The sequence below is a fragment of the Carcharodon carcharias genome, chromosome 4 (assembly GCF_017639515.1).
Source record: "Carcharodon carcharias isolate sCarCar2 chromosome 4, sCarCar2.pri, whole genome shotgun sequence".
Taxonomy (NCBI): domain Eukaryota; kingdom Metazoa; phylum Chordata; class Chondrichthyes; order Lamniformes; family Lamnidae; genus Carcharodon; species Carcharodon carcharias.
In genome coordinates, this window is record NC_054470.1 from 162218943 (window position 1) to 162245337 (window position 26395).

At 41.7% G+C, this 26395-nt stretch overlaps 1 protein-coding gene across 2 annotated transcripts in view; it reads left to right on the forward strand.

Moving 5' to 3' along the window:
• The window catches only part of scamp1 (secretory carrier membrane protein 1), a 57225-nt gene that overhangs the window by 15046 nt on the left and 15784 nt on the right, over positions 1–26395 (forward strand). The window contains exons 2-7 of one of the 2 annotated variants that reach the window (XM_041185909.1): positions 8051–8128; positions 13827–13925; positions 19687–19795; positions 20316–20444; positions 21221–21380; positions 24488–24589. In XM_041185909.1, the coding sequence (XP_041041843.1) occupies positions 8051–8128; positions 13827–13925; positions 19687–19795; positions 20316–20444; positions 21221–21380; positions 24488–24589 (677 nt within the window). The remainder of the gene's footprint in view (positions 1–8050; positions 8129–13826; positions 13926–19686; positions 19796–20315; positions 20445–21220; positions 21381–24487; positions 24590–26395) is intronic. The other variant, XM_041185910.1, reaches the window with a different exon arrangement.

The following is a 26395-nucleotide window of genomic DNA, read 5'->3' on the forward strand; positions in this document are numbered from 1 at the left end:
TGCACAGCTTCTGAAGGAGAGCACAAAAAAATGAAATTGGCCAGAACAGCTGAATAATGGACCTATTTTTTTCCCTCCTGTTTTATTTTTGTTCATAGCATTTCCACTAAAACATGTGAATATGCCTAGCATATTGTGTAATCTCTAGCTTTTTTTTTTGCTATACATCCCATCTTCTCTTTTGAAAATTAATATTGCTCACCTGGTGGTTTACCGATTTGCTTAAAATTTAGTGGGTTGAAAAAAGAACTGTATTGTTCCTGGATTCACTCCCCTATTCTATTAATTATTTTGGACTTTGCAGTATGCTTGGTAGTAAAATCACTTGTGACAAAATAATTCCATGTTATGCAAGTGGCATAAAATTGCTGTATGTCAGGAAGTTTTTGTCTCGGCATCTAGGTGGCGTGAGTCAACTTGTAGTTTTATTTTAGTTTTGCAAAAGTTTTCAAATTCATCAGTATTTTGATTGTGTCTCGCACATGCTCTGTCTTATTCTCTAAATTTCTTCTAAAATCAAAAAACTCACCTACGGCAACTGACAGTCCTCCATTCATATGCCCAACTACCATTTTTCATGCTTGCCCTCATAAAGCAGCAGTCCATTAATTGTCCACCAAGAGATGCTGTCCATTCTCACTATAGACCTCTGTGCTTAAAATGTACATATTTAAAAGGGTCAGTCATTTGTATTGTCAAACTAACAATAATTGTTTGCATTAATGCCAATTTGACTTTTTTTTGGTTCATTCATGGGATGTAGGCTTCGCTGGCTCGGCCTGCATTTATTGCCCACCCCTAGTTGCCCTTGAGAAGGTGGTGGTGAGCTGCCTTCTTGAACCGCTGCAGTCTATGTAGTGTAGATACACCCACAGTGCTGTTAGGAAGGGAGTTCTTGGATTTTGAATAGTGAAGGAACAACAACATGTTTCCAAGTCAGGATGATGAATGACTTGGAGGGGAACTTCCAGGTGGTGCTGTTCCCATGTATTTGCTGCCCTTGACCTTCTAGATAGTCGTGGTCAGGGGCTTTTGAAGGAGCTGTCTAAGGAACCTTGGTGAACTCTTGCAGTGCATCTTGTAGATGGTACACACTGCTGAAACTGTGCTTTGGTGGTGGAGGGAGTGAATGTTTGTTGATGTGGTGGCAATCAATTGGGCTGCTTTGTCCTGGGCGGTGTTGAGCTTCTTTAGTGTTGTGGGAGCTGCACTCATCCAGCAAAGTGTGGAGTATTCCATCACACTCCTGACTAGTGCCTTTGTAGATGGTGGACAAGCTTTGGGGAGTTAGGTGAGTTAATCGTCGCGTGGTTCCTAGCTTCTGACTTGCTTTTGCAGCCATCGTTATTTATATGGCTTGTCCAGTTCAGTTTCTGGTCAATGGTAACTCCCAGGATGTTGACAATGGAGGATTCAGTGATGAAATGCCATTGAACATCAAGGGGTGATGGTTAGATTCTTTCCTGTTGGAGATGGTCATTGCCTAGCATTTGCGTGACCTGAATGTTACTTGCCACTTGTCAGCCCAAGCCTGGAAATTATCCAGGTCTTGCTGCATTTGGACATGGACTGCTTCAGTATCTGAGGTGTCGTGAATGATGCTGAACATCGTGCAATTGTCAGTGAACATCCCCACTTCTGACCTTGTGATGGAAGGAAGGCCATTGAAGCAAGTGAAGGTGTTGGGTCAAGGACACGCCCTTGAGGAACTCCTGCTGAGATGACTGACCTCGAACAACCACAACCATCTTCCTTTGTGTTAGGTATGACTCTAACCAGTGGTGAATTTCCCCCCGATTCCTGTTGACTCCATTTTTTGCTAGGGTGCCTTGATGCCACGCTGTCAAATGTGGCCTTAATGTAAAGGACAGTCGCTCTTGCCTCACTCCTGGAGTCAGCTGTTTTGTCCATGTTTGAACCAAGGCTGTAATGAGGTAAGGAGTTGAGTGTCCCTGGCGGAAAACAACCTGGGTGTCAGGTTATTCCTAAGCAAGTGCCACTTGATAGCACTGTTGATGACCCCTTCAATTACTTTACAAGTTCAAAATTGCTGCTTTATGACATATTAAATGCTCTATGCAGAATAAGCTTTGCTTGCACACTATTCTTGTGAGCCAAGTTTTCAGTGTCAGGAGTTCATCACAAATTGATTTTTTTTTCTCATCAGGTAATGAAATTGGTTCAATTATCAAACCAGCAATTAGTGCTTCTTTGGAAAGTAATCATTGTGTGCCCAATACCCTAATTAACATTTGGAAAGGGTTCATTTTCCCTTTAGAACAGACCTATGTCTAAATTCTGTCTCATTGTTTGCAAAGCAAAAGTCTATAAAATATTAACTCTCCCAATCCTTAACATTTCCAAAACTGAAATTGTCTGTGGTTCACCTTCTAATTATTTAATTCCAAGAAGTTGCACTGCTTGCTAGAATCCATCCAAATTTCTGGCCAGTCCTCTAAAGTTGTTTTGCATAGAATATATCAGAAATTGGTCCCTCAAACAAGTTGGCTTTCGCTAGTACTTTTTATGGTAAGCCCTCATTGCAAAAAAGCCCTCAAGATAGGGGTTTCCATCAAATATTTAGTGGTTGGCTATATATACTTGTTGACTCTGAACACCATGGGGCAGGATTTTCACTACCTTTTGTCTTGGAGCTTAACCAAGCAATCACCTGAGACCAACTGGGAACTGTATCAACAGAGATGCCAGATATCTGTCTCTCCACTAGGCTCTTATGAATGCTTGGCTGAGCTCCAAAACTGAAATGGATTAGTTCAGCAGAACTCTTGTTTTGTTGAAGTGGAGTGTTTGCTTCAATGGATTGACATCTTTGAGGTTATGATTTATTTTGTTTTATCAATATCTGTTTATCTGGACAAGATTAAGTGTGAAGTGAGGCTGTTATTGATGATATGGCTCTCAGACACACTTTTATATGGCTATAGAACAACAGTTTTTTTTTTTCAAAGCAAATTTCTGAATGGGCATTTCTTTTTGGTGAGCACTTGCCATTGTTATATGGTGCATTTGTTCTCCATAATGCATATGGAGAATGGTCATGGCATGGGTAAGGCTTAGGTTTCAAAAGGTATGGCTCATGACTGCTCTGAGGGGTCTGTGAACCAGGGGACTTCCAGAAGCTGGTCCAACTCCTCAAATTTGCAGGGCTGGATACAAGATGCCTATCTCTGCAGCAGATCTGAACAGCTCAGGAGCGCAGGGTGTGAACTGCCAACCTGCACTCTTATTCTTCATTGGTATGAAATACTCATGTCAGGAATGGGGGCTGGAATCCCAGACTTGATCCATCCCACGATTTTTAAATGCCTCCAGAGTTAACCTGATTCAGTGAAAATCCGGGCCATAGTCTTGCTACTAAGGCATTAAATTTTATTCAAGGAATGGCTACTAAAATAAAAATATTGTGTACCTGACATTGAGTCAAGGAAATAATCACAGGGAATCCCAATGTTCCTAATTTATTTAGATTTATGAAATGTTTACCATGTTAGAGGCCAAAATATAATATCCTGCCTGGGTGCATATCTTCCCTACATATCCTTTTGTTCTCACTTTGTAACAGCTCTGTCCACCACTTTTGTTTCCCAGACTTTACATGATTACTATATTTGTCTGAACAAATGGTGTCCTTTTGCTGAATAAGCCAGCTACCTTAACAGCTACCACAGTCTTTCAATCATTGATTTGCTTTTCAACCTTGAGTCTTAATTCCCAAATGTAGAAATCATTCTTGTTCATTGACATTGGTACTGTCCCCACAGATTTGACTTCCTTAGCCCCATGTGGTAAATGGGTATGTATGCAATGCTATTTCAGAATCTTGTGACTGGATGACTATATTATCATGCTTCAAAACTGAAAGGTTGAAGTTTCATGCAGCTACAATATGCTTAGTAGCATTGTACAAAACAAAGCACATCCAATTTGCTATACATTCTACCTCTGACCAAATTGGCAGCAGAATGCCCGCTGCTGTCCTGATTTTTATGTCTACTGTAATCTTCAGAGCTGTTATCTATCATTCCCCCTGCTGGCACTTGCTATCAAATTTCATACATGAATAATGACTACTTGGGAAATGTATAAAGTGGGCTATAGCCAATTTGCACACAAGTGCTCTCAAGCAAAAATGTGCTCATGTCCAGACAATTGGTTCTAGTGATGTGGGTTGATGGATAATTATTAACCTGGACCCTGCTGTACTTCAAATTGTGCCATGGGATCTTTTTTCGTTCTACCTGAAAAGGCAGATGGTCTTGGTTTAACCTTTCACTTGAAAGAGGGCACCTCTGATGGTGTTGCATTCTCTTGGTACTGCAGTAGGGTGTTGGCCTAGATTACATGTCTAAATCTTGAGTGGAATTGAGTGTGGATTTGAGGTGAGTGCTACCACTGAGCCATAAATGAGATCCATTCCAGACTTACTATCTATACTTGTGTTGCCAGATGATGTTCTACCAAGTTGTGATTCAGGATAATTTTTTCCCTCTTAAAAATGTTTATCTAAAATCTATAAACTCAGTAGCTTTCCTGATAAGTTTATAGAATTTGAGTCTAAAAGTCTTTGAACTAGATGTTTACTTCATAAAAGACTTATACAATAGTTAAGCTCATGTTTTTTAATTATAGTAAAGCTGTGTTTTGGGTCAAAAATGTTATTTGGGCACAATTATCCTATCATTTCTCATGTCAGCTGCAAATGCATAATTCATACACTGCATTTTTCAATTCATTTTGTCAAGAAAATCATTGACACAGATAAGTTTAACATGAAAACATGCGCTTTTACAGTTATCTAATACGTTGAGTTTGGGGTATATTGTTACTCACTTTTTCACTTGAGGGAAAAAATTAATCTTGGTAATATTTTCATCGATTTTTCAGTCTAAGTTTACAATGGGCATAGGAATTGAGAAGAACAGTCTTGCTGTCATCAAGAGGAGAGAAGTGATTCAATGTCAAAATTATCAAGAATGCAAAATTTGTAGGATGCAGGTCAAGGATCTTTTTTTTAAAAAAAGTTTGTAACTTTATCTCATGAAATTGAGAGCTTGAAGGCTTTATCTAATGAGCTAGTGGGTTCAGAGAGGTGAAGCTGGTGATAAAAGTGCTGTAAAGATAGCAGCTAGATAAAAACAAAATACTGCGGATGCTGGAAATGAGTTCTGATGGAGTCATATGGATTCAATGTTGACTGTGTTCCTCTCCGCAGATGCTGTCAGACCTGCTGAGTTTTTCCAGCTATTTTTATTTTTGTTCCGTAAAGATAGCAGTAGTTAATTTTGATATATATTTGCCGATATCCCCTACTGAAGTTTTGTGATCTCAGTGACGGACCAAGTAGGCAAACTCCATGTAATGTGAAGAACAATTTTGTCTTTCTCAAGGAGCATTCTTTCAGCAGCAAAATGCCTTGTAAAATGCTTCTGCTGCAGTGAATGTTAATCATAGTTAATCAGTTTTGTGTATGTAGTTATTTGGTTTCCAGTTTTATTTGTGTAGACCGTTTCAAAATAGTAACAATGGCATGGACATTTTGAAATGCATAGCTATTAGGTTGTAAATTAGGACCAGGTCCAGCAAAAGTATGCTTTTGAAGAATGTTTGAAAACAAGCTGATCAGGGTCTGATTACCCTCTGGCACTCAAGAGTCTGAACTTTATGATCAGTAGAAGAATGAAGTGGGATATGTGGGCATAGGTTACATCCTTACCAAAGAAGAAACGAGTTATGGCCTTGACATTGTCATTTCCTAACAAGTAAAATTGAAAGTTTGTAAGCTGGAAGCCCGTCAGTTGGATACTGAGGAAGGATTGGCTCTACTATTAGGTTTCATGGATAAAATGCATCAGAAAGATGATCTATTGGATGCCAATGAGACATGGTCAGACTGATGGATTTCAAAAGACAATATTCCTCCTTGGAATGAATATATCATGGGCTTTAGCTGTATTTAAAAAAAAAAGCAGAAATTCAATTTGGAAACTCCTTGTTCTGCCCTCTTTAAATGATTTGATTGTGCTAAGGTGTTGTATATGGGCAGGCTCCTGGTCTTGGAAGGAGACTTCCTTTTGGAGCAGATTTCCACTGCCTTGAAAAAATTCCTGGGGAAGCAGTCATTTCTAGCAGCTTTAATGGCACAATTGGGACCCCAATTGTCACAAAGGATGGAGGACTCTTTGTGGCATTTTGAGATCATCCAGATAATGGATATGCAGGTGCCAGTACAAAGGAAGAGTTGCACATGGAAGGAATGTGGATGAAAGCATTTTTAGCAGATCTGGATTAGTTGAATTGGTTATACACTTAAACAAGACCGGATGCCAGTTTTGATCTTTTGGAACTAGTACTATGGTGAATCACCCTAAAGTCGATGCTTTAAGGGCAAATAAAATATTTCAAAAAATTAAAAATGGATAAATGAATACTTTTAGTTTCTATCCTTGAGTGACCCAAAGAACATGAAATTGGTTCTTTTTAATGATGTTTCTCATGCCAATCTTCCTGATGGGTATTCAAGTGCATTGGGTTTCATATCTTTTTTGGTGTGTGAAAATGGGAAATGTTGGCCTTTAGCCTGGGACACTAAGAAAATGAAAAGAGTTGCTAAAAGTACTTTTAGCTGCGGAAACACTGGCACTTGTGGAAGCAGTGGAAATGGGATTCTATTTGTCAAATATTTGGGAAATTCTGTAAAAGGACTGCACTGAAAACAATTTTCCCATTGAATGTTACACAGATAACCATTCTTTGTGGGATAAAGTTCACTTGATCAAAAGTGTTAGTGAAAATTGTTTCAGGCTAGCAAGATCAATCCTTAATTTTTGTGAGAGAAAATGGAAATCTCCAAGATCAAATGGGTCAGTGCAATCTTGTTTGCTTATTTCATGAAAATAGATGCTTGTACCAGAAGATTATTGGGGGTCTGAGAAGAGAGGCTTTATAGAGAATTATGGAAAATCATTTTTTCTTTGGGTTTTGAAATATTATTTGAACATTTTTAAGAGTCTGTTAATTCAGTGTCTACAGTTGGCACCACTCGTTGGGTAATGACTTGTGCTCATATTAAGAAACATTAATGTGATTCAGTGGATAGCTCTCTTGAAGCAGAAGTTTGTGGGTTCAAGTCCAAGTTCAGATACTCAGACCCAAAATCCAGCCTGATGCTACCATGCAGTACCTAGTGGGTGCTACACTGTTCCTGGGCCTGGCCAAGCGGCCATAAACAGGCAGTGAGCCATTGAGGGGGTTGTTGGACCCGACCAGGCCACCTCTCTTACGTGTTACATCCATGTCGTCTGGGTGTCCCTGGAAAGGACACTGGTATGCTTGAGGTCTTCCACAACCAGTGGGCACAGCAGGAGCTGGAGTGCATCAACAGGCCACAAAACAACATTTTAATTTGATAAGTTTCCTTTAAAGATTTGGTTTTGTTACAGTGCCTCTTTAAAGGGCTGTCAATTAAATTATTTGTTTGTACTTTTTTTGCACATAAGATAAACGAACACCAGCATGCTCCTCACCTGGCTGAGGTATCCATAAACAGGTGCAGGCAGTGGGTGGTTGAGAGGGATCGTTCAACCCCACTGCCTGCCTCTCTCTCCCATCCGCATCTGGGTGTTCCTGAAGAGGGAGCACAGTGTTCTCCGGTACACTCGAAGTCTTCTGCAATCAGAGGATGATGCAGGGGTTGGAGTGCATCACCTGTCCCAGTAATGACATTTTAATTTAATTTTCCATTGATGTTTTTGTCTTGGTTATAGTACCCCTTTTAAGGTGTTGTTCTTAAGTTAATTTGTTTAGTTATTGTTTGCACAAAAGAGTATTAAGAAACACTTGACACTGGTGGTGGCTTGTGGAGTTGGGAGCTATACGTTTGTAATGTCTGACTGCAAATAAATCTAAAACTTGAGTAAATGTTGCCTTCTGCTCGACTCCTTCTGGCTATGTTTAACCATGGTGATTGGTGATTGCACTTTCACAATGCAAAGCCTCTTCATTTGTTGATTCTTGCTGCTTTTCATCCTAGGATCCATCAGTTACACAAGTAACAAGAAATCCTCCACCAGCATTAGAGGAATACAATCCTTTCACAGATGGACGGACAGTATGAGAATTTCAATTCACTACTTTACCGTTGTGCATAGCTAAGAACATTTACCTATTGGATGCTAAGTGTAATTGCCATGCATTATTCCACAATCAGACTAAGGAATTAAATTGAAGAAAAATGATATTACAAGAGGCCAGGTGTAAACAGCGCAGAGGAATAGAAAATCCAGGGGCTAATCGTCTTGGATCACATACCATGCGATCACTGGTTCAAAAGTGGCATTGGCAAAAGGCCTGTGATACTAGCACAGATATTTTGACACACATACTCAAATTTGTAGGTTTGAGCATTTGAAGACTCCTGTTGATGAAACTTCCCATATACCATGTTGTCAATTCCATAGTGTTTTTTCTTCCTCCTAAAATAGATCTAGAATGTCTAGTTATATAAGAAGCCATTTTCTCCTCAAATGAAACTTCAGTCTGGTCATATTGGAATTGGCGCTGGGATGAGAAGGAATTGACTTAATGGGTGCTGGTTAGCTCAGTTGGCCAGACAGCTAATGTGAGGATGAGGTTAATGCCAACAGTATGGGATTTTATCCCTGCTGAGGCAGACTCGGGATCTGCCTTCTCACCCTACCTGTTTATTTTTTTTAAAAATGGTACTTTGCTGTGGTTCAACAAATAATTGCCAAGGACCTGCCTTTGGGCAGAGAAGTCTAAGAAGAAATATGAACATAAATGCTGGCCTATCTAGCAACGCCCACACCCCAAGAATGAGTTTAAAAACAACTTTCTTTCCCCTTACCCTTCCCTAGTCCTCCTTTTCTACTAGAAACAAAGAGAAAATAAGAGCAGGGGTAGGTTATTCTACCCATCGAGCCTGCTTCACCATTCATGACAGATCTTCTATCTCGGCACCATACTCCCCCTCTCTCCCTATACCCCTTGACTCCTTTAGAGTTTAGAAATCTATCTATTTCCTTAAATCTATTCAGTGACTTGGCCTCCACAGCCTTCTGTGGTAGAGAATTCCACAGATTCATCACCGAGTGAAGAAATTTCTCCTCTCAATCCTGAAGGCCTATCCCATACCCTCAGACTATGATCCCTTGATCTAGACCCCCCCAAAAAGCCAGGGGAAACATTACCCCGGAATCCACTCTGTCCATCCCTGTCAGAATTTTATACATTTCAATGAGATCCACACTCATGCTTCTAAACTCCCAGTTGACCCAGTCTCTCCTTATACGCCAATCTTGTCCTAGAGGCAGTGCAGCAAAGCTTCACCAGACCGATTTCCTGGGATAGCAAGTATATCCTTTCTAAGGTAAGGAGACTAAAACTGCACAAAATACTCCAGGTGTGGTCTCACCAAGGCCCTGTACAGCTGCAGTAAGACATCCTTGCTCCTGTACTCAAATCCTCTTGCAATGAAGGCCAACATACCATTTGCTTTCCTAACTGCTTGCTGCACCTGCATGCTTGTTTTCTGTGACTGGTGGACAAGGACTCTCAGATCCCTTTGTACATCAACATTTCCAAATCTATCACCATTTATATAATACTCTGCCATTCTGTTTTGCCAACCGAAGTGGATAACTTCACACTTATCCATGTTTTATTACATCTGCCATGTATTTGCCAACTCGCTCAACTTGTCTAAATTGCCTTGAAGCCTCTTAACACGCTCCCCGTCATTCACATTCCCACCTAGGTTTGTTGTCATCAGCAAACTTGGAAATTTTCCATTTGATTCCAAATCATTGATCTATGTTGTGAATAGCTGGGGTCCAAGCACTGATCCCTGCGGTATCCAGCTAGTTCCTGTTTGCCACTCTGAAAGACCCATTTTATTCTTCCTCTGTTTCCTCAATTCCTGCCAATTTTTTTTCCTTAGTCCCATGTGCTTTAATTTTGCACACTAACCTCTTATGTGGGACTTTATCGAAAGCTTTCTGAAAATCCAAATACACCACATCCACTGGTTCTGCTAGTTACGTCCTCAAACTCCGGTAAGTTTGTCAAACATGACTTCCCTTTCATAAATCCATATTGACTTTGCCTAATCCCATTGGTATTTACTAAGACTCTGGCATTTTCCCTACTAATGTTAGGTTAACAGGTCTGTAACTCCCTGTTTTCTCCCTTTTTTATAAATAGTGGGGTTACACTTGGCACCCTCCAATCTGCTGGGACTGCTCCAGAATCTACAGAATTTTGGAAGGTGACAAACAACACATCCCTTATTTCGATGGCCACCCCCTTTAGTACCCTGGGATGTAGATTATCAGGCCCTGGGAATTTATTAGCTTTCAGTCCCATTAATTTCTCCACTTTTTTAGTAATACTACTTTCCTTCAATTCCTCCTTCTCACTCAACCCTTGATTCCCTGGCATTTCTGGGGAGTTAATTGTGTCTTCTCTGTGAAGACCGAACTAAGGTAGCTGTTTTGTTGCTCTGCCATTTCCTTGTTCTCTACGATTAACTCTCGGACTGTAATAGACCTACGTTTTGATTTAACTATTTTTTTTTACACACTTTTATAGAAGCTTTTACAGTCTGCTTTTATGCTCCTTGCAAGTTTACTCTCTTTTTCCCCTCTTAATCTGTTGGTCATCCTTTGCTGAATTCTTAACTGCTCCCTATCCTCAGGCTTGCTACTTTTTCTAGCAACTTTATATAACTCCTCTTTGGATCTAATACTCTGTGCAACCGTGGCTAACAAAAGAAATTGAGCACCTTTTCCTTTGTTTTTGCTCCAGAAAAGAATGTACAATTGTTGCAATGCATGCATTCCTTAAATATTAGCCATTGCCTATCCACCATCATGCCTTTTAATGAAGTTCCACAATCTATCATAGTCAACTCACCCCTCATGTCTTTGTAGTTTCCTTTTTTGTGATTTTAGAACTCTAGTTTCAGATAGGACTACTTCACTTTCCATCCTAATGAAGAATTCTGTCACGTTATGTTTACTGTTCCCTAAAGGACCCAGCACAAGTATTACTATTAACCCCTTCTCATTGCACAATACCAAATTTAGGGTAGCTTGTTCCCTCGTTGGTTCCTTGATGTACTGGTCTAAAAAACAACATCTTGTACACCCTCCAGGAATTGATCTGCCACAGTATTATTGCTAATTTGGTTTGCCATCAGTCTATATGTAGATTAAGGTCACCCATGATTACTGTAGCAGCCTTGTTACATGCATCTCTAGTTTTCTTTTTTCAATGCTGTCCCCTACCTTAGCACCACTGTTTCGGAGGCCAATAGACCACTCCTACTAATGTTTTCCACCCCCTTGTTGCTTCTTAGCTCCACCTAGACTGATTCTACATCTAGATTTTCTGAGCCAATATCCTCTTTCTCTATTGCACTGATTTCATCCTTAACTAAGAATGCCACCCCACCTCCTTTCCTTTTTGCCTGTCCTTCGTGAATATCGAGTACCCTTGCACATTCAGTCCCCAGCCCTGGTCACCCTGCAGCCATGTCTCCGTAATCGCAATCATATTGTACCTGTTAACATCTATTTGATGTGTTAATTCATTTACCTTTATTATTAATGCTCTGTGCATTCAGATGCAGTACCTTTTTAGTCTTGTCTTAACATTTTTATACGTTTTTTGTACTGTGGCCCTATTTGCTGCCAGCTTTTGTTTCCTCTGCCTTCTGCTTTTGCTTTCTACTTTTCTGCCTTTCATTCCTAACTTTGTTTCCTCCTCTCGTGTATCCCTGCTCCAGTTCCCATCTCCCGCTACTCTAGTTTAAACACTCCCCCACAGTACTATTGAGTAGCCCCGTGAGGATTTGGTTCTGGTCTTGCTGGGGTGCAACCCGTCCAGCTTGTACAGGTCCCATCTTCCCAGAATCAGTCCCATTGCCTCAGGAATCTAAACCCCTCCCTCCAAACCATCTCTCCAGCCATGCATTCATCTGCTTTGTTCTCTTATTCCTGATCTCACCAGCGTTTGGCACTGGGTGTAATCCTGAGATTAAAATCCTATAATCTGATTTCAGGACCTCATACCTATTTTTACCTATGTCGTTGGTATCAATATGGACCACGATCTCTGGCTGTTTATCCCACCCCCCATTCAGAATGGCCTGTAGCCACTTAGTGACATCCTTGACCTTGGCACCAGGGAGGCAACATAACATCCAGGTGTCACATCTGTGGCTGCAGAAACTTATATCTGTTTCCCTTATGATAAAATCCCCTGTCACTCGTGCTGTCCCGCTCTTTTTTTTTGTTTCTTCTTCCCTCCCCTTGTACAGCTGAGCCACTCATGGTGCCATGGACTTGGCTTTCACTGCATTCCCCTGAGAAACCATCTCCCCCAGCAGTATCCAAAATGGAAAATCTGTTAGAGAAGGAGATGGATCCAGGGGACTCTTGCACTAACTATCTAGTGCTTTTACTTTGTCTGGCAGTCACCCATTCCCTTTCTGCCTGTGCAATCTGTACCTGCAGTGTGACCACCTCACTGTATGTTCTACCCATGAAGATCTCAGCCTTGCGGATGTACTACAGTGACTCTAGCTGTAGCTGCAGCTTGTGGATTTTGAGTTGCTGCAGCAGGAGATAGCCCTGCACATGTGGTTGCCTTGGACACTGGAAGTGTCTCTGACTTCCCATATTGCACAGGAGGAGCATTTCACATGACCAAGCTGCCCTGCCATGACTTACCCTTAAGTTACCCCCTTTATGTTTGCTTCCTCAAGTTTAAGGAATATTAAATATATACTCGGCACCTTACTTACCTGTACTTTAAACACTATCTAATCTAAGCTAAAGACCAATTTTTACTTCAAAGACTGGACAGTTGAAATACTCACCAGGTCCTACTTACCAAGGCTGCCGCTCCTCTCGAGCTGGCTCCCAGTCCTGCCCTTGGGCCTGGTTCCCCTCGCTCTTTAAGGTCACTGCTCCTCTCATTATCAAATATCAAAAACAAAGGAGCACCTTTTTCCCTTCCTCCCCTAACTCCCTTAATCAGCCAACTCCCAACACTCTGTTCTAAAAGTCGCATTAAGTTGGCTGGCTTTGTCTCAAGAGCACATAAAGGCTAGTTGACCCACTTACACAGGAAGGGACCCAGTTTCAGCTGCTTCTTTAATTAATAAGTCCAACTACTCACCCAATGTTAAAACCCTGCTTATTGCTGGGAATTTTAGCTTTTAACTGAAATCTACAGTTTAAATTCGAACTAGAAACATTAAGATTTTTACAAAAAGATTTTTTTTAAAATTAAGGCTCCTTACTCACCATCCACCAGAATCCAGTCCTAGCTCACCAGCATCTAGTCGTACTGCCAGATTCCTTGCTCTGAGCCAGAAACATTAATAGAATTCAAGACTGTTTATTGTGCTTCCACAGTTTTTTGTCATTCAGTTATTAGAAGTATTAACTGATGGGCGGGATACCTAACTCAACTCAATGCTGGTAAATGAGTCTCACAGTGGAGTTGTTGGGGTGAGGCACAGAGGAATGGCCATAGGATGCACAGCAGAAACGGAGCCTTGCTTTCAATGTTACCACATGCTTGTTGTTTCTCGCCGCCAACACCCCCCCCCCCCCCGCCCCTTCACAATATTGTAAGATCCCATAATTGCCTGCACTTCCCTTTTTGCCAGACTTGAAGATTGCAAGATTTTTTTTGTTGACAAATATAATTAATATGAAGTGCCATGATGTTGCTGCTGATTGTATGAAAACATGTATTGTGTTTTTCTAATTACTCAGGCACCACCAGGAAATGCTGAAAAGCGTCCTATGCCCAGTACACAGCCAGCTATTATGAAGCCAACAGAGGAACCGCCCACATATGCACCACATACACAGGCAAGTTTAAAACGCATGAGTATTTTTGAATTTGTGGTAATTTGTAGTGTTAGGATTTTAAATGCCATGTTAAAATTTTTATAATTATTTACGTGCAGAAAGATCCGGACACAAACTGCTCAACCATATGACTTTACAAGTTTTTTTTTAATTCATTCATGGGATGTGGGCTTCACTGACTGGGCCAGCATTTATTGGCCATCCCTAGTTGCCCTTGAGAAGGTGGTGCTGAGCACCCTTGTTGAACCGCTACAGTCCATATGGTGTAGGTACACCCACAGTGCTGTTAAGGTGGGACTTGCAGGATTTTGACCCAGCGACAATGAAGGAACTGCGATATATTTCCAAGTCAGGATGATGAGTGACTTGGAGGGGAACTTCAGATGGTGGTGGTTCCCATCTATCTGCTGCCCTCATCCTTCTAGATGGTAGTGGTTGTGGGTTTGGAAGGTGCTGTTGAAGGAGACTTGGTGAATTCCTGCACTGCATCTTGTAGATTGTGGATGTGGTGTCAATCAAACAGGCTGCTTTGTCCTGGATGGTGTTGAGCTTCTTGAGTATTGTGGGAGCTGCATTCATCCAGGCAAGTGGGGAGTATTCTATTGCACTCCGGACTTGTGCCTTATAGATGGTGGACAGGCTTTGGGGAGTCAGGAGGTGAGTTACTTATTGCACAATTCCTAGCTTCTGACCTCCTCTTGTAGCCACGTATTTATATGGCAAACCCAGTTCAGTTTCTGGTCAATGGTAACCCCCCAGGATGTTGTTATTGGGGGATTCGGCGATGGTAGTGCCATTGAACGTCAAGGGACGATGGTTAGATTCTCTCTTTTTGGAGGTGGTCATTGCCTCACACTGTGTGACATGAATGTTGAATGATGAACATCATTCAATCCGCAGTGAGCATCCCCGCTTCTGACCTTTTATGATGGAAGGAAGGTCATTGATGAAGCAGCTGAAGATGGTTGAGCCAAGGACACTACCCGGGGGAACTCCTGCAGTGTGGTCATGGAGCTGAGATGACTGAGCTCCAACAACCACAACCACCTTCCTTTGTGCTAGGTATGACCCCAGCAAGTGGAGGGTACTCCCCCTGATTCCCATTGACTTCAGTTTTGCTAGGGCTCCGTGATGCCACACTCTGTCAAATGCTGCCTTGCTGTCAAGGGCAGTCACTCTCACCTCAGTTCAGTTCTTTTGCCCATGTTTGAAGGCTGTAATGAGGTCAGGAGCTGAGTGGCCTTGGCAGAACCCAAACTGGGCGTCGGTGAGCAGGTTATTGCTAAACAAATGCTGCTTGATAACAGCACTGTTGATGACCCCTTCCATTACCTTACTGATGATGGAGAGTCGACTGATGGGGCGGTAATTGGTCAGGTTGGATTTGTCATTTTTGTATACAGAACATTTGTGGGCACTTTTTCATATAGCTGCATAGATGACAGTGTTGTAGCTGCACTGGAACAGCTTGGCTAGGGGCGCAGCAAGTTCTGGAGCACACGTCTTCAGTACTATTGCCGCAATATTGTCAGGGCCCAAAGCCTTTGCCGTTTTCAGTGCCTTCAGCCGTTTCTTACTATCATGTGGAGTGAATCGAATTGACTGAAGACCAGCATCTATGATGCTGGGGACCTCCAGAGGAGGCTGAGATGGATCATTCACTCAGCACGTCTGGCTGAAGGTTATACCGAATGCTTCAGCCTTATCTTTTGCACTGATGTGCTGGGCTCCTCCATCGTTGAGGATGGGGATATTTGTGGAGCCTCTTCCTCCAGTGAGTTGTTTGATTGTCCACCACCATTCATGACTGGATGTGGCAGGAGTGCAGAGTTTACATCTGATCCGTTGATTGTGGGATCGCTTAGCCCCATCTATCAATTGCTGCTTATCCTGTAACCCTATAATATAGCTTCACCAGGTTGACACCTCATTTTTAGGTATGCCTGGTGCTGCTCCTGGCATGCCCTCCTGCACTCTTCATTCAACCAGGGTTGATCCCCTGGCTTGATGGTAATGGTAGAGTGGGGGATATGCTGGGCCATGAGGTTGCAGATTGCGTTCGAGTACAATTCTACTGCTGCTGGCCCACAGTGCCTCATGGATGCCCAGTCTTGAGTTACTAGATCTGTTCGAAATCTATCCCATTTAGCACAGTGGTAGTGTAACATGACACGATGGAGGGTATCCTCAATGTGAAGGTGAGAATTCGCCTTCATCTCCACAAGGACTGTGCGGTGGTCACGCCTACTGATACTGTCATGAACAGATGCATCTGTGGTAGACAGGTTGGCGAGGATGTGGTCAAGTATGTTTTTTTTCCCCTCTTGGTTCCCTCGCCACCTGCTGCAGACTCACAGCTATGTCATTTAGGACTCGACCAGCTCGGTCAGTAATGGTGCTACCGAGTCACTCTTGGTGATGGATGTTGAAGTTCCCCATCCAGTGCCCTTGCTACCCTTAGTGCTTCCAAGTGGTGTTCAACATGGAGGAGCACTGATTCATCAGCTGAGGGAGGGCAGTACGTGGTAAGTGGCAGGAGATTTCCTTGGTCATGTTTGACCTGATGGGGTAGGGAGTCGATGTTGAGGATTCACAGAGGAACTTCCTTCCTGAATACCACTGTGCTGCCACCTCTGCTGGGCCTTTCCTGTCGGTGGGACAGGACACACTCTGGGATGGTGATTATCTGTTAGGTATGATTCTGAGGATGACTGTCAGGCTGTTGCTTGACTAGTCTGTGAGACAGCTCTCCCAATTTTGGCACTCGGATGTTAGTAAGGAGGACTTGGCAGCATCGACACGTCTGAGATTGCCGTTGTCGTTTCCAATGCCCATCAATGCCGGGTGATCCGTCCAGTTTTGTGCCTTGTTGTGGTTTGTTACAACTGAGTGGCTTGCTTGGCTATTTCAGAGAGCACATAAGAGTCAACCACATTGCTTTGGGTCTGGAGTCACATGTAGGCCAGACCAGGTAAGGACAACAGATTTCATTATTGAACCAGATGTGTCTTTACAACAATTGACAATGGTTTCATGGTCATCATTAGACTTCTAATTCCAGATTTTTATTGAATCCAAATTCCACCATCTGCCTTGGTGGGATTCGAACCTGGGTCCCCAGACCCATTACCCTGGGTTACTGGTCCAACAACAACACCATTACGCCATCGCCTCCCCAACTGTGATTCTGCTGAACTGCACTTCAATGCCTGCCAACATTTGAAACCACTTGCCTAGCATTTCAGAATTTTTAGTTTTTTTTCGTTGGGGGGAGGTGCTCTTCTCTTGTAATGCTAAATAGTTGAAACAAATAAACTTGTACGTTGCAGTAATTTTAGATGATTTGGGCATTTTCTGGTGCCTTCGGTTCAAAATTGGCCTTCAAAGTATCTTTGGTAGGGCTGTGGAGCTCCTATCTCAACACCTCAGAAAAGATTGTTAACCTTTATGGCTTCAAATGCATGGCAAATAACAATAGCTCTTGGCTTCCTGAGGCAAGAGGAATTTTGCATGCTGGCAGATTACCTTTTTCCCCCACCGTTCCCTTTAGGCCATCGAAACAATATGCATTGGCAAACCATCTAATGTCGCAGATTGGAGAAAGTTTATCTGGATTTAACTACACTAAATCTCTAGGCATAATTGTATATTTGCCCTTCTTGCAGACTGAAAGAATAGATTGTGGGTATGGAAATCGGGCAGAAGGACTGATATAAGTAAAGAAATTAGCATAGAAAGTAAGGAGGTTCTAAGTGGTCTAGCAGGCTTAAAAGTAGATAGATCTCCAGGCCCGGATGAAACGTATCCCAGGCTGTTGAGTGAGGCAAGGGAGGAGATAGCAGAGGCGCTGGCAATAATTTTCAATACCTCTCTGGCCACAGGAGAGGTGCCAGAGGACTGGAGGACTGCCAGTGTGGTCCTGTTATTCAAGAAGGGAGGAAGTAAACCATGCAACCTCAGGCCAGTCAGTCTAACCTTAGTGGCAGGGAAACTATTGGAAGCAATTCTGAAGGACAGAATTAATGTACAGTTGGAGAGGCAGGGATTAATCAAGGACAGCATGGTTTTGTTAAGGGGAGGTCATGTCTGACCAATTTGATTGAATTTTTCAAAGAGGTGACCAGGTGTGTAGATGAGGGCAATGCTGTTGACGTAGTCTATTTGGACTTCAGCAGGGGTTTTGATAAGGTCCAGCAATGGAGACCAATAATGAAGGTAAGAGCCCATGGGATCCAAGGCAATTGGCAAAGTGGATCCAGAATTGGCTGAGTGGCAGGAAGCAGAGGGTGATGGTCGAGGGGTGTTTTTGTGACTGGATGCCTGTGTCCAGTGAGGTTCCATAGGGATCGGTGTTGAGCTGCTTGCTGTTTGTGGTATATATAATCTATTTAGACCTGAATATAGGAGGATTGATCAGTAAGTTTGCGGATGACACGAAAATTGGTGGGGTGGTAGCCTTAGATACACAGGAGGGTAAAGATGGGCTGGTCAGATGGGCTGATCAGTGGCAAATGGAATTTAATCCAGATAAGTGTGAGGTGATGCACTTGGGTAGGACAAACAAGGCATGGGAATACACGATAAATGGTAGGACCCGAGGATCAGAGAGACCTTGGTGTGCGTGCCCACCGGTCCCTTGAGGTAGCAGGACAAGTAGATAAGGTGGTTAAGAGGGCATATGGGATACTTGCCTTTATTGGCCGAGGCATAGAATATAAAAGCAGGGAGGTTATGCTGGAACCGTATAAAACACAGGTTAGGCCACAGCTAGAGTATTGCGTGCAGTTCTGGAATCCGCATTATAGGAAGGATGTGATTGCACTAGAGAGAGTGCAGAGAAGATTTACCAGGATGTTGCCTGGGCTGGAGAGTTTTAGTTATGAGGAGAGATTGGATAGACTGGGGTTATTTTCCATGGAGCAGAGGAGATTGAGGGGGGACATGATTGAGGTGTATAAAATTGAGGGGCATAGAAAGGGTAGACAGGATGGAACTCTTCCCCTTGGTGGGGGGGGGATCAATAACCAGGGGGCATAGATTTAAGCCAAGGGGCAGGAAGTTTAGAAGGGATGTGAGGAAGAATTTTTTTTCACCCAGAGGATGGTGGGAATCTGGAACTCACTGCCTGAAAGGATGGTAGAGGCAGAAACCCTCGTAATATTTAAGAAGTATTTGGATACGCACTTGGATGTCTTGGCATACAAGGCTATGGGCCTCATGCTGGAAAATGGGTTTAGAATAGTTAGATACTTGTTTGACCAGTGCAGACTCGATGGGCTGAAGGGCCTTTTGTCTGTGCTGTAGACCTCTATAACTCTTGTCATGGCGTACTTTTTTAAAACCCTGCTCCCATGTTCTGGCTACTTTTCTTTTATAATAATGCAGAAATTTTAACATGCTATAATGATGAAGCCTGTGTCTTTGCCTGGATCACCGCCTGAAACTTTACAGTAAGGTTGAATTGTCATAGTTGGGCGTGCTTTGTGGGTTTTTGCTTTTCTCGTGGAGGATATCTGCGTTGGCTGAAACTGGTCAGAGAAGTTCTTGGAGCATGGCTGCTCTGGAAAGATGATATAGTTTGGAAGTAGCCTCGCTGGACTTTATCCCTCCACCTGCACAAAATCACATTTACATTATCCCTTTACAAAACCCTGTACAAAATTAAAATACCTGCTTAAGATAACCATCAGGCTATTAAATTTGTGTTTAATTTGAATTGTAGCTTTCAATTTGTTAAAACAAGCTTGAATTTGTATTCTAGGAAACTGCTGCAGCCCAGGCTGAGCTGCTGAGACGTCAGGAAGAACTAGAGCAAAAGGCAGCAGAGCTTGATCGACGGGAACGTGAGATGAAAAATCTCAGCTACGATCGTATGTAGTTGCATTGCTTTGGAAAAAAATCCTTGCATTTGTACATAGATTTCCTATATTAGTGGAAAGTAATGTTTATACCCCAAAGTTCACTACTTCGATATAGCAGACAATTTGGCTAAAAGTTAATTCAGGTTTTAGCATCCAGCTTTGCTAATTACCTCGTAGTCATATTTTCTACAATTGAGTTCTAAGGTATCAAACCAGCATTCAAGCTTTCCATAATTGCATTTGTTGTCCATTGCTAATTAATTAATATTTTAAGTCAATTTGTGTGGTGCATGGGTGGTTGAGGTATATGTGTGTAAAATATATTTATGATTATAAAACTGCACCATGGCATTCTACATACACTGACAGATTTAATTTTCCTTTTTGTGACCCTTATTTATTGATAAGCAATAATGTGTTTTTTATTCCCAAAGATTTTTCTTTCCTTTAGCCAAGATGAAAATAGGGTTTTCTTATTCATTATCAATTGATTTATAGAACTGCACACAGTAAGCTATTTTCTTTTCAGCTCGGAAGAACAATTGGCCACCCCTTCCAGAACGATGCCCTGTGGGACCATGTTTCTATCAGGACCTCTCTGTAGATATCCCTGTTGAATTTCAAAAAACAGTCAAGATGCTCTACTACTTATGGATGTGTATGTAAATTCTGCCAACTTTCTTTAATTTTAATGTTTATGTTTATCTTTTGGATGGTAGCATGTAAAATATCTAAATTTTCACAGGCATTATTTTGTCAAACATGTTAAGTTACAAATGTTTGCAGAATGCTTGCCACTGATTACAGGAAATGTGTGGGAGTTACTGCCTGATGCATACTTACAATTTGTGTAAGCGTTTCAGTATCTATAGTAAAAAATCAAGTTCTCCAAAATTCATATAGTACAAAGCCAAGCCTGAATAAAGAAATTTATTAGCATTTAAATTAGCTGGAAGGTAAAGGTAAAAAATGCTTTTTTAGAAACATTTTCCGAAACTCTGCACCAACTTCTCCTGCTGTGCCCCCCCCAAAATTAATTTTATATAATTGCCATGAAATTCTAGTTGGGCTAACTTCAAACCTACTACCTCGATCAATGCTTATCAGTTTGAGAGCATTAAGATAATTGAATTGAATGGACACACTCTGTACTATTAGGAATTGCTGACCATCCAATTTTGTTTTGTAATTTCATGACATTTTATTGTAAATTGGCAACTTATTCACTGGTGCAAGTTTTTTTTTGTTGGCCAAATGTCATAAATGTGAGCAACTTGCAATATTTAATGGTGTTTCAAAGGAAATCTGTGACCAATGGAACTGGTTTGTGATCAAGGTTAGGTCCAATTCTAAAGTTATATTCTTGCACCTCCAAAAATGTGCTTTAAACAGTTCAATTTTTAGACTTAATTTTATTTTTTTTCTCCTCCACAGTCCATGCTGTTACACTCTTGGTAAATATTATTGGTTGCCTTGCCTGGTTCTGTGTTGATAGCTACCGAGGGGTGGACTTTGGCCTGGCCATTCTCTGGTTCTTGCTTTTTACCCCCTGTTCATTTATTTGTTGGTACAGACCACTCTACAAAGCCTTCAGGTTAGTAACTCACTATTTATAATGTTTAAAAGGTGAAATAAATGTAAAACCTATAACTTCAAAAATAAGTGTGATTTCCAAACTGGCTTTTTTTAGCTTGCAGAAAGTGCACATCCACGAGAATTTTAAAAATAAATTCTGGAAATTGTAACTTCATTGCGATAAGTGTTGCTGAAATTTTACTAATCAGAATGCTGTTCATGATGTATGACCTTCAAGTTATTTATCAATACATAACTTTGTAAGTTGCTATTGAACTGAATAGGGACATTGCATGATGTACCAAAGTTCCTGGTTTCCTTTGTGGACAATCAGAAGATATATGAGGAGAAACTTCTTTAGCCAGAGAGTGGTGAATCTATGGAATTCATTGCCACAGAAGGCTGTGGAGGCCAGGTCATTGAGTGTATTTAAGACCGAGATAGATAGGTTCTTGATTGGTAAGGGGATCAAAGGTTACGGGAAGAAGGCAGGAGAATGGGGTTGAGAAATTTATCAGCCATGATTGAATGGAGGAGCAGACTCAATGTGCCGAATGGCCTAATTTCTGCTCCTTTGTCTTATGGTCTTATATGCTGACATTTGGCATATTAAATTTTGTGCATCAGTTGGCAGACATGAGAAACTCTCACTTTCCATTTAACTTATTAGAGTGAGAGATTAGTGCATTGAGTAGGGATTTGCTGATGTCACAAGTAGGAGATTCTGCAAATAAAGTGGAGGGCATTTCTTTAGGAAAATGATGATTTTTCGGAAGATGCAGACGTGTTAGTGCAATGAGAAGACAGTTGAAAGTTAACGTTTTGGGGCAGGTGGGAAAAAAAATGGGATTATTTGGTAAACACAAGCATTGAAGGGTGTGTACAAAGAGAGCATGAAGTCCAGATACATAACTGCTTTCTAAAATGGCTGCAAAATGTTGACCTCTTTGGGTCTGGTAAGAACATAATAACTGTGTGGAAAATAAATCCACTGTTCAACCAGTTAAGAATGATCCTGATTTTTCTTCTCATTGGAATGAGTGACTTCTTTGATTCTTTCATGGTATGTGGGTATTGCTGCCAAGTCCAGCATTCATTGCCCATGCCCAATTGCACTTGAGCTGAGTGACTTCTGGGCCATTTCAAAGGGCATTTAATAGTCAACCACATTGCTGTGGGTCTGGAGTCACGTGGCAGATTTCCTTCACTCAAGGACATTAGTGAGCCAGATGGGTTTTACGCAATTGATGATAGTTGTCACGGTTACTATTACTGAGACTAGTTTTATATTCCAGACTTATTAACTGAATTCAAATTTCACAGCTCCTGTGGTGGGAATTGAACCTATGTCCCTGGGGCATTACCCAGGCATGTGGATTACTAGTCCAATGATAGTACCACTACGCCACCATCTCTTTTTCTCTCCCACCCACCCCCATGAGATTTGTATTGTTAAATGTCAAATCTGTATAGCTTCTCTCTGCACAAGACACAATTGCATATCTTTTCATTCCCTTTTCCATCAACCATCTGTCCAATCTGTAAGTGTTTCTGACCCCTATATCTGTCTAATTCTGGTAGTGTATTCCATATCCTAACAAGCCTGTTGTATTTTTTTTTGAGAAAAATTCTACAGTCACATTGATTTGAGAGGGAGGACATGAGAGAAGGCATAAAGGATTGTTCTGATTGTTAGCATATGACAAGTGGGCCTCTGCTTTTCATGACACACTAATGACTTGAAGGAATAGAATTACATGCATTCTTTGGTGGTAAGTAAGTTATGCAGATAGGAGGAGGAAGGGATGTAGATTGAATAAGTGCTGAAAACCATGACTAATGCAGTCCATCCATTTTGAATACAAGAAAGACAAATCAGAATATTTGCTGAATGGAAAGAAAATAAGCTAGGGACTGTGGAGGAGCATATAGATTTCTGTGTCCATGTATAGAGATACGGATGTCCATGCATGTTAGCAGGAGTAGGCCACTTGGCCCCATGATCCTGCTCCACCATTCAATAAGATCATGGCTAATCTGATTGTAACCTCAACCCCACATTCCTGCCTGCCCCCAGATAGCCTTTCACCCCCTTCTTAATGATAAATCTATCTAGCTGTGCCTTAAAAAATATTCAAAGACTCTTCCTCAAAAGTTGGTGGAAGCAGAGTTCCAAAGACTCACTACCCTCAGAGAATTTCTCCTCATCTATGTCTTAAGTGAGTGACCCCTTACTTTTAAACAGTGACCCCTTGTTCTAGATTCTCCCACAAAAGGAAGCATTCTCTCCACATCCACCAGAGCTCTGAAGAAAGGCCATAAGGACTTGAAACGTTAACTGTTTCTCTCGCTCCACGGATGCTGCTAGATCTGCTGAGTTTTTCCAGCATTTTCTGTTTTTGTTCAAGATTAATGGGCGTTTGTTAGGTCAAAATATCAAGAGATTAAGAATTTGATGAATGGCTCCTAAACGGGCTCAAAGGGGCTGAATGGCCCACTCTTGTTTCTAATCTTGTGTCTATACCTGCTTGTTCTAGATCTCTCATGCATAAAAATTAGTGTGTTGACCTGCATGATCTCTTGCTTTCTCAATTTTGAGCACTGATCAAATTATCTCTGTAATCTCCTCCACTGCTTGATTTAAAAAGCCCCAGTTTATCAAATTTATTTTCATATTTCTTTATATAAGACAGCATCCAGTTGAATTTGTGCACTGGACTTAGAGATTTTACATGGATTCAACATATCGGCTTTTATATTTAACATTTCCATTGTCTTTTTAATGGTATCAAGGTGCTTGTGAACCTGAATTTCTAAATTACTCTGCTCCTCCATATCACCCAACTTTGCCCCCATTTAAAGTATACTACTCGTGCACCCTTTTCCCAACAAACCTGCCTTTCAATCTACTATTTATTCGGTTTGCTTTTTTTTTTGCTTCATTGGGGAAAGAAAAACTCTGCTTTAATTCTCATTTTCATAAGATTTGAAATGAACAATGATCTTGTACAAATTCTGTGCCTCTGATCGATTTATCCCAAGATGCACACTGTGAGGCAGGGGTGCAGTATTCATCGACGTTATTAGCATTTTCAATAAAATTGATGAAGGTATATTGTTTTTCAGGAGTGACAGTTCCTTCAGCTTCTTTCTATTCTTCTTCGTATTTATCTGTCAATTTGCTGTCCATGTACTGCAGTCAGTAGGAATTCCACAGTGGGGAAACTGGTGAGTATTAATTCCTAGGTTTCAAAGTCATTGTCATCTGAGTGTTCTCATTTCTAATTAGACCAAATTGTTCCATTGACTTTTTTTTGGTTTCAAATAAACTACATTTAAGTGAAGTTTTTGAGTTCACAAAGGAAACCATAAATTAAGTTAAATGGAACTTGAGGTATTCAGGTCAGTCCTTTTTGTGCTGCTTTTTCACTTTCCTTGGGTGAGCATTATAGCCATGACTGGTTTACTTCTCAGTCAGCATCCACATACATACCTGCTGTTGGAGCAGGAGTCAATGGACAAATATCAAAGTGGAGGAATTTTTTTCTTCTGACCTCACCCTCTCTCTTCCCCTCCACACACAGCTGCTGAGGACTGGAGTGTTCCAGCTGCTACAATCTCTGGTTACTTGGCTAATCTCAGCCAAGAAATCAAAACTGGATCTTCCTGGTCTGTGTCCACACTCAGCAGTGCAATTATGGTGCAGAAGTAGACCATTTAGCCCATCAAGCCCATGCTGATTCTCTGTGGAGCAATCGAGTCAGTTCCATTCCCCTACTTGATCTCTGTAGCCCTGGAAGTTCCTTTTTCTCAATGCTTATTCAATTTCCTTAGGAAATCATTGTCTCCATCTTCCCCCACCCTCCTAGGCAGAAAGTTCCATGTGATCAGCACTTGCTGCACAGAGTTCTTCCTCACATCCTCACCCATTTCTCTTAAATCTGTGCCCCCTCGTCCTTGCACCCTCAGCTAAGGGGAACAGCTTTTCTTTGTCCACCTTGCCCAAACCTGCCATAATCTTGAGTACCTCTATCAAATCTCCCCTCAATCGCATTTGTACCAGGGGGAATGACCTCACTTTCTCCAAACTAACCTTGAAGCTAAAATCCTTCACCCCTGGAAAAATTCGAGTAAATCTCCTCTGGACCCCCTCAAGAATCCTCGTATCCTTCCTAAAGAACTGGGCAGAGTTTTCTAATTGAGGCCTAATCAGAGCTTTATAAAGGTCCAGCATAACTTCCCTGCTTTTGTACTTAATACCTCTACTTGTGAAACCCAGGTTACTCCAGTGATTTCAAATTATTTTACTTTGATATAATTGAGGTATTGAAATAATATTGGTGCAAATATTTTGCTTGTTTTAGAAAAAAATTGTTTATTCATTAACGGGATGTGGGCTTCGCTGGCTGGGCCAGCATTTATTGCACATCCCTAGCTGCCCTTGAGAAGGTGGTGGTGAGCTGCTGCCTTGAATTGCTGCAGTCTATGTAGTGTAGGTACACCCACAGTGCTGTTAGGGAGTGACACTGAGGGAATGGCAATATATTTCCAAGTCAGAATGGTGAGTGCCTTGGAGGGGAAATTCCAGGTGGTGGTGTTCCCATCTATCTGCTGTTCTCGTCCTTTGAGGTGGTAGTGGTTGTGGGTTTGGAAGGTGTCTAAGGAGCCTTGGTGAATTCTTGCAGTGCATCTTATAGATGGCACACATTGCTGCTACTCTGCGCTGTTGGTGGAGAGAGTGAATGTTGGTAGATGTGGTGCCAATCAAGCGGGCTGCTTTGTCCTGGAAGGTGTCGAGTTTCTTCAGTGTTGTGGGAGCTGCACTTATCCAGGCAAGTGGGGAATTTTCCATCGCACTCCTGACTTGTGCCTTGTCAATGGTGGACAGGCTTTGGGGAGTCAGGAGGTGGGTTACTCGTTAAATTCCTAGCCTCTGACCTGCCCTTGTAGCCATGTATTTATATGGCTAACCCAGTTCAGTTTCTGGTCAATGGTAACCCCCAGGATGTTGTTAATGGGGGATTCGGCGATGGT